The sequence below is a fragment of the Helianthus annuus genome, chromosome 14 (assembly GCF_002127325.2).
Source record: "Helianthus annuus cultivar XRQ/B chromosome 14, HanXRQr2.0-SUNRISE, whole genome shotgun sequence".
Lineage (NCBI taxonomy): Eukaryota > Viridiplantae > Streptophyta > Magnoliopsida > Asterales > Asteraceae > Helianthus > Helianthus annuus.
In genome coordinates, this window is record NC_035446.2 from 121,565,081 (window position 1) to 121,573,637 (window position 8,557).

The 8,557-nt window shown below is 38.1% G+C and overlaps 1 protein-coding gene across 1 annotated transcript; it reads right to left on the minus strand.

Annotated features, from left to right (window-relative positions):
* Positions 1-4,957: 4,957 nt before the first annotated feature.
* Positions 4,958-6,475, minus strand: LOC110909233 (UDP-glycosyltransferase 91D2). Its single transcript, XM_022154270.2, has one exon. It carries the CDS (start codon positions 6,473-6,475, stop codon positions 5,069-5,071), a length of 1,407 nt encoding a protein of 468 aa, XP_022009962.2. The 3' UTR covers positions 4,958-5,068.
* Positions 6,476-8,557: the final 2,082 nt, after the last annotated feature.

Below are 8,557 nucleotides of genomic sequence, written 5' to 3' on the forward strand. Positions count from 1 at the left end.
CGTGAAACCCTTGTCTCCGATTAACTGTAGTTGTTCAACCCCTTGTTGCCTGTACCCCATTGTTTCCGAACGACAGGTGGTAACGATGCTAGAGAACAAGGGGTTGGTGGTGATTGTTATATGCTTGGAGAAGAATGGGGATATTGGTAATCGTGGTAGCGGTTCTCATAAAAGATAGTTCTTGTGGCCAGCCAAAGACAGAGATTAGGTGGTGGTTCTTGATTGTCGACGGTAGAGGGATATTAAAGAGATTAGGTGGTGGTTCTGAAACTTTGTAAAGTGGGTCCCTCCTTTAATTGTTTTGATTTACTTATAGAAACAAAATAACTAAGGTGAAATACCAATAATACCCTTGCTTTAAATAAAGCTAACTGAGTAATTTAACTCAGTTTGGTGTAAAGGACTTAAAATGATATAAAACATGTGTTTTTTGGACATAAAATGAAATTAAAACTTTTAAAGGGCACGTTTCAAAATTCAGTCAATATATAAAGGACAAAAAGTGAAATTTAATCGAGTTAATAGCCAAAATGGTCCCTGAGGTTTGCTCACTTTTGCCACTTTAGTCCAAAATCCAATTTTTTTAACTTTGGGTCCCTGAGGTTTGCATTTTGTTGCCATTTTAGTCCAAATTTCAAAAACCCCCTTTTTGAGTATTGAAGCCTGATTGTTTTGTCCTTTTGTGCAGGGGCATTTTGGTCATTTTAATTTACTCTTTTAATAAACTAAAACAAAATTAATTATATATTAAATATATATATACATACAGACATCCACACAAAGACCCACCACCATCACCGCCTTCTACCACCACCATCACCGCCTCCCACCACCACCGTCACCATCCACCCCACCATCATCACAACCTTCCACCACCACTGTCACCACCCACCCCACCATCATCACAACCTTCCACCACCGCAACTACTTTTGCATTTTCGGCCAGACCCACCACCAACATCTCTCTCTCCCTCTCTCTCGTCTTCATCTCTTGAATCACCAAAAAACCCCCAATTTCTTACAAGTCACCAAAACCCCTCTGTTTTAAAGCTTTAAATAGAAATTAAAGGTTGCAGGTTGTAATATAATTAGGATTCCGGCTGTGAAACGTCTGATTTTGGGTGACGACCATCGGAATTAAATCAACAATTTAATAGGAGGCTGCAAAGCGATTTTAGGTTTCGACTAACCCTCCCACCGCCACCGTCTCCACCGGAACCCTAACCCCAAACCTGCAAACAACCCTAATCAAACAACCTGCAAACAACCCTAATCACCAACCACCTGCAAACAACCTAGATCCATCCGGAAGAGAGAGAGGGAGAAGAGAGAGAGACAGGGGCGGTTTTGTTGTTGTTGTTCGTCGATTTGGTCAGATCGATTTGGTCAGGTCCATTTCATCTGGGTTCTTCATCCGGTCAGATCCATTTCATCTGGGTTTTTAAAGTGGTGGCGGCAGAGAGGAGTAGAGGGAGAGAGAGAGAGAGAGAGAGAGGTGGTGGTGGTGCTTGTGAAGAGAGAGAGAGGGTTTTTTTAAAGAGCATTTTTTTTCTTTAATATAAATTACTTTATAATAATCTAGAATGACATAATTGCCCTTATGAGAAATGAGGATAAAGACAAAATTATGTAAAAAATTGACAAAATTAGACTTTTTTTGAAATTTGGACTAAAATGGCAACAAAATGTAAATCTCAGGGACCCAGATTTAAAAAAAATGGATTTTAGACTAAAGTGGCAAAAGTGAGCAAACCTCAGGGACCATTTTGGCTATTAACTCAATTTAGTCTAAAAAGAATGTAGTGTCGTGAGAAAAGTGAATGCTTTTAACGAGGTTTGAAATTTGATGTGAAGACTGAGTTGAAGGTTTGCAGAAGTTTGGTGTTGTGGATGCTCCAAGTCATGGGATTGAAATCTATGTCAACGAAAAAAAAAAAGTAATCAAGAATTTATTGGGTGAAATTTGAGAATAAGCATTTTATGAAACATGTTAGCAAAACAGACATTGACTTTTACATGTGTTAAAATAGGCATTGATTTTTTATGAGAGTGGCCTATGAAAGTGTTGGATTATCAGAGTGTTGGTGGCTCTGTGGTGGGTTATATATGAAGGTGTTAAAATATTGAAGTATGTGTGAGCTATGGAGTGCCAGAATATCGGAGTGTGGGGTATGTAGGAGTCGTCGGCTATAGAGTTGCCAACTTATCAGAATGTTGGTTATGGAGGTGCCGGCTTATCTAAGTGTGAGCTATGAAGGTGCCAGATTTTCAGAGAGAATGTGTAGGTTGTGAAGGTGTCGTTTCTACTTATATGTCATACTATGATTGATGGTTTTGAATCGCCTATTTTTTTTAGTGATTTTGCTACAATTTCTGTTTTAAACAATTTTAAAAGACTTCTACCTACTGCGATGTTTTAAACAACTTTGTATTATTTTAAGGGGTAACTTTGTAGAATAGTAACCAACTTTCAACTTTGTTCTAATTAGGTCACTCATTCATATTTTTGTACCAAATAGGTCTCCATTAATTAATTAATTCAATGCCACTTTTAAGATTCTTTTCCTTCAATTTTCATTCTCCAACAACGATATAACACCCGACATCCCCACACTCAACGTCCATCTACGTGTATCAAGGTTGACTCACTGTTGTTTCATCTATGTGTCCAATGGCGAAGCTTGACGTTTTCGACGGGGGGTCGAAAACGTACATACCCAAAAATTTCTATACGAAAACTACATATATAACACTGCTGAGCGAAAAGTTTGGGGGGTCGGGCGCCCCCGGCCCCTTCAAAGCTGCGCCCCTGTCTGTATCGTTTCCGACTCCCGGCGCTAAATTCGTCTCAACCTCTAAACCCTTGAATAACCCGCCGCTAAACTCGTAGGAGACCATCGCTCTCCACTCATCCAAGTCACCGGAATCGTACCACGTGACAACGTTCTTGATATCAAGGTGATACTGAGACCGAAAGCGTGTGTTGGTGATCCAAACGATTTTATTTCGAGCGATTAGTTGGTGATTAGGGGAAATGGTAGAAGGTTGAGTTTGAATTATCCGGTGAGGAAAGGTTGGGACCGGAGTTCGGTGTCGGTGGTGAAACAAGGGAGGTCTGGTTAAAAAATAAACGATGGTTTCGGTATTCATCAATTTGTTGGATTATCCAATAATATAATTATTTTTTTGATAATCCACATAAGCATATATTAAAAAAAGAAAAAAAAAATTGTCAAGTAGACATGTTAACCTGCTATATATAGGGCTGTAAACGAACCGAACGTTCAGCGAACAGTTCGTGAACCGTTCGGAGGGAAGTTCGTTTATGTTCGTTCGTTTAACAAACGAAGGAACATGAACAAGAAATTTTGTTCGATTAGTTATATGAACGAACATGAACAGAGGTCTCGTTCGTTCGATTGTGTTCGTGAACGTTCGGTAAGGTGTTCGTGAACATTCGTTGATTTGCGTTCGTTTATGTTCGTATGTTTGTGTTTTAATTGAAGATCTTTGTACTTTCTTATATTTTATTTGTACTTTTTATATGATTAAACTTTTATTTATTTTATTACCCTAACAAGTAACAATTAAACTAGGAAACCACTTTCACCTTGTTTATGCATCATTTCCCTTTCATTTCTCATTATTTACAACGGCGAATACGAACGACCTCCGTTCCACAATAAAGGATTCAGGTTCGAGTGCTACTCTCTGGGACATCTATCTCTATCCTTCGCCACGTTCACCAAATTTATTTGTGTTCATTTGTGTTCGTGAACCGTGCGCGAACACGCTCATTTCCTTAATGAACGAACACGAACATAAAATCTCGTTCGGTAAGTGTTCATGAACCGTTCGTGAACACATTTATTTCCTTAACGAACGAACACGAACAAGGCCTTGTTCGTGTTCGTTCGGTTCGTTTACAGCCCTAGACATGTAAAATACATAGTATTAGAACACCACTTGAAAGTTTAGTGATCTGATTAGCACAAATAGAAATATGAGTGACTTAATTGAAACAAAATTGAAAATTGGTTATTATTCTATAGAATTTTTCCTTATTTTAATAATGATCGTGTATGTATAAATTAATAAAACACGTCAGCCAAAATAATTTTAGTTTTTCAAGAATAGAACTGGAATCCGAACACTTATATTTTAAACACTTGTGTAACATTTAAGTTACATGCTTTTTTATTTTTAAGGATTTTTTAATAGTTTAAAATCCTTGCATGTATTTACTTCGGTTGCAATTTGAACAGTTTTAAAAAAATTGTTCCAAACACCAATAATGATCTCAAAGCTATTTTCTCATGTTATTATCAAGATATAGTTGTGATAAAACATTTTTTTCAAACTATAGATATACGAAATTCTCTCAGCAATAAAATTATGTTAGTTTATAAACAAAAGATATAATATTTTACCGTAGCAAATAGTTATATTACAAGAAATAAATATTAATATATTCTAACAAATGTGTTTGAGTGATGAGCAGGTATCAACTAATCTATTTGCCCATGGCTTTATAGCTTAGTGGCATCTTGGGGGTGGGATAAAACTTTGGGACCAATAGGTCTTGGGTTCGATTCCCACAAGGGGGTTTTCCCATATTTATTGGGTTTCCTCCTGAATTGGTGTATAGGCATTATGCCTAGTGGAGATGGATATGATCGGGTGGTTCCGCTGGTGGCACGATGATACTCCAGTGGTCCGTCAGTGATCCAAATTTGCCGTTCAAAAAAAAAAAAAAAATCAACTAATCTATTTAGAGAATTTATAATGGAATCCTTATGCTCATCCATATAATTTGTTTGTTTCTTAAAATCTTAATTATTACAGGCGACCAAAAGTCAGTGATTTTAAGGATGAATAGTGAACCTATATCGTTTACTTAAGTTTTTTCCTATAATTTAGGGTATGAGGTATGGGGACTCTAACTAAGAAAAACATGGATCCACAAAACACATGGTGATTCAACATATCAAACAGTGATTTCTTACGTGCAGAACAAAATACTTCATTTATTCAAATAACATTTGATCAAGTAAACAAACCTAACAACTCACATACTAACCACACGCCTCTTCTTTTCCAAATAGTCTATGAAATTGTTAATATAGTTTTGTTCCAGCTCAGTGTCTCCGAATATTTGACTCAACTTCATCGCATTCGCCTTGTAGATCTTCCCTTCATCCTCGACTACAACTGACCTCACTGACCTGGCCACCGACTCCTTGGTGAAGGAGCCATCTTCCTCATTTCGTGGTATCTCGATTCCCACCTGTTTGTCCACCAGTATTCGAGCATTCAAACCTTGTTCCACCACAAACGGTAGCATAATTAGAGGGTGACTGAACATGAGCCCTTCCACTATTGAACTCCAACCACAGTGAGTCAAGAAACCACCCACCGACTCATGGCGCAGTATTTTTAACTGAGGTGCCCAACTCTTCCACACCACCCCACGGTCACTAGTTCGTTCTGAGAACCCATCTGGCAAGCTTAACTCAGTGGAACCTACCGGCTTTCTAAGAGCCCAAAAGAATGGCAATCCGGAGAGCTCGAGGCCCACAGCTAACTCCGCCAGCTCGCTTTTGCTCAGCATAACCTCACTTCCTAGTGCCACATACACCACATGACCTTTTTGTTGACCATCGAGCCACTTCTTAATTGTCACCCACGTCTCATCTCCGACGTTGGTGGGTGTTTCGGGCGGCATTAATCCCACGGGCACCACTGGTATGTGGTGTAGCTCCTCCAAAAGGGTTAGCCATTGGGGTTCGAATTCATAGCTATGTCTTATAAATAAACAATCAGATCCCTTCAAAACCATCCCCGAACGATATGCATCTGAAACACCAGAAGCATTCACAGAAAGCCTGTCCACCATCCATTTAGCCTCATGCTTCCGGTAGTATAGTTTGCTCGGAAAGGTAACCCACTTGGGCGGTGTCATAAAATCCTCAGCCGTTGTTCGACCATCAGTATTATTTATCAAGTCCATCGACGGTCCCCTAAAAGCGATGAACCATGCGTTTGGCATCGATAAGAAGGCTTTCGATATTCCAAGGCCAGCCGCGATAGACGGCAGCCAGTAAGGAGCAAAATCATAAATAATCCAGTCTGGTGACTCTTCCTCAAGAAACCGAGTGACCTCTGGCTGAAGACCGTCGAAGGCTTTCTTGAGGTACTCATGAGTTTCACCAGTGCGGAGGTCCATGGTAGCCTCGGCATTATGGGGCAGCTCTTGAACATGTGGAAGAGTAAGTTTAACAAGATATATGAGTGGGGAGAGGTGGGAAGGGAGGGTGGGGAGACGTTGAATGTTTCTAGTGGTCGAAAGAAACGAGACTTTGTGACCCTTTTGGGCTATAAATTTGGAGAGTTCGAGGAAAGGGATGATGTGACCGAAAGCAAGCCATGGGAACATCGCCACATGAAGCTGCTTATGATCATCGATTGCAGCCATTGTTGTGAATGATATCCACGGTTTGGACTGCTTACGGTTGGAATTTATACGATTATAGAACAATCAATTAAATATTGATTAGAGCCGATTAAAATAGAATATTTCAACTAAACCAATGAGATCTTTTCTTTTAGAGAAGAGGAGTTGAATGACGAACGGATGATTAGGTCATGATCATTTTAATATAATTTCTTCTTGACAAGTAGACTATTAAAATTTCTTCTTGACAAGCAGACTATACCACTTGTAATAAAAGATCATGGGAATTCTATTGAAAACTGAAAAAAAAAAAATTGAACTTCCAACTCCCAAAACAAAATTTGAATCTACACGCAACCCACGTGGTCACACGAGGGACAACCCCGGTCGTGGAGATCTGCACTATGTGTGGCTACATTAGTGTTAGGGGCTGTTTGGTAGCCTCTTAATAACCATTCAGATCCTACCTCTTAATGGTTTAAAACTTCAAGTCTGAATGAATAAGAGGTAACCTCAAGTCTGAATGGTTAAGAGGTAACCTTTGAATGGTAAATCATCACATGTCACATTCTTCTACCTTCTCATTGGTAAAATTCTTAATGGTTCCACTAAGAGGTAGCCTCTTAATGACCATTCAGAGGCTACCAAATAGCCCCTTAGGGGAGAGTGGGTGGTCACTAGTGATAAAATTTCATCACTCACAATATTCAATCATGTTCCCCCATGTCAGCAACCATTTTTCTATCACTTACAACCTTTTTTAGTGGGGGTGGTCATCACTCACCACCACACCCAACAATTTCCCCCCAACCAACAACTACCCTCACAAAAAAAACCATCACGCCGTTAAAAAATTAATTAAATCTGATTTCGTGGTGCTATAACGCGTGGACTTTTGGAGCGGTGGTGGGATTTCTTTGTTTATCACGCGTTGAACTTTTATAACGCGTTGAAGTTTCACTCCACCCCGCCTCCCCTTAGTATTAGAATATAATCTAAATTCCTCTACTTTATTTTTATTATTATTATTATTATTATTATTATTATTATTATTATTATTATTATTATTAGGGTCTACATATTTGCAGACTAACATGTCTATTTACACATCCAACCCTACATTTACCTACGATGAGTATAGACCTATACGCAGCGTATAGGTGTAACCCTATTCGCTGCGTATAGGTCTATACGCAGCGTAAGCACAGGGTCCGTACACGGCCACTTAGTGGAGTGTATTGGAATATAATCTAAATTCATATACTTTATTTGTATTATTGTTATTATTATGGTTAGTTGTGACGGGAAAAAGATAATACCTTTTGAAAAGGTTATGGGTGTCAAATCTGAACCTGTGATAACTATCTAAGTTAACCGTCAACAACACTTTTATATATGTAAGAGGTCTGCTGCATTTTAGTGGGGAAAGTGAGAAAGGAGGGAAGAAACCCGCCTTTAGAGGTCTGCTGCATTTTAGGGTTTTAGTGACACACGTCACCGCTATTAATCCTTAGTGTCAATGCTATTGCTTTGAATAAACCTCAGCCGTTGGATCATTATAAGGAATGAGTGGCTAGGGTTTATTGTGGGACATCGGGTTTCGGATCAACTAATAGCGGCAATATATTACGTGTCGCTGCTATTGCCCCATATTCTTGTAGTGAAATGGCCCTTGCTTACCCTATCTTTTTATAGTGATTTAATAACAACATAAAAAGAGTTTTTCTTTTTTAATGAATAAAGAATTTTAAAAGACTTCTAGCTCGTTGGAATTTTTTAGCAAGAAGTTGATTTATCCTACTTCTTATTAGTGGTTGTGTACATATTAATTAATTGATAAAATTAGTCAACTAAAACAATTTCAGTTTTTCAAGAACAGAAAAGGAATCCGGGCTTCAATTTACATATTATCTATATTAAACAAAAGTGATCATGAACAGTTACCTAACATTATTGTATTATTGTATATATATATTTTTTATTTTTAGTATTTTATTATTATAAATCATTTTAAACATATATTGTTTATATTTTACTATTTTCAAGCTACGATAATTTATAAATTAACGTCGTTTACCTTTTTTTCGTTTATTCTAATAATAT

Excerpts from the sequence above, each read along its gene's own strand:
- LOC110909233 (XM_022154270.2), bottom strand. The coding sequence starts at position 6,475 with ATGGCTGCAATCGATGATCATAAGCAGCTTCATGTGGCGATGTTCCCA.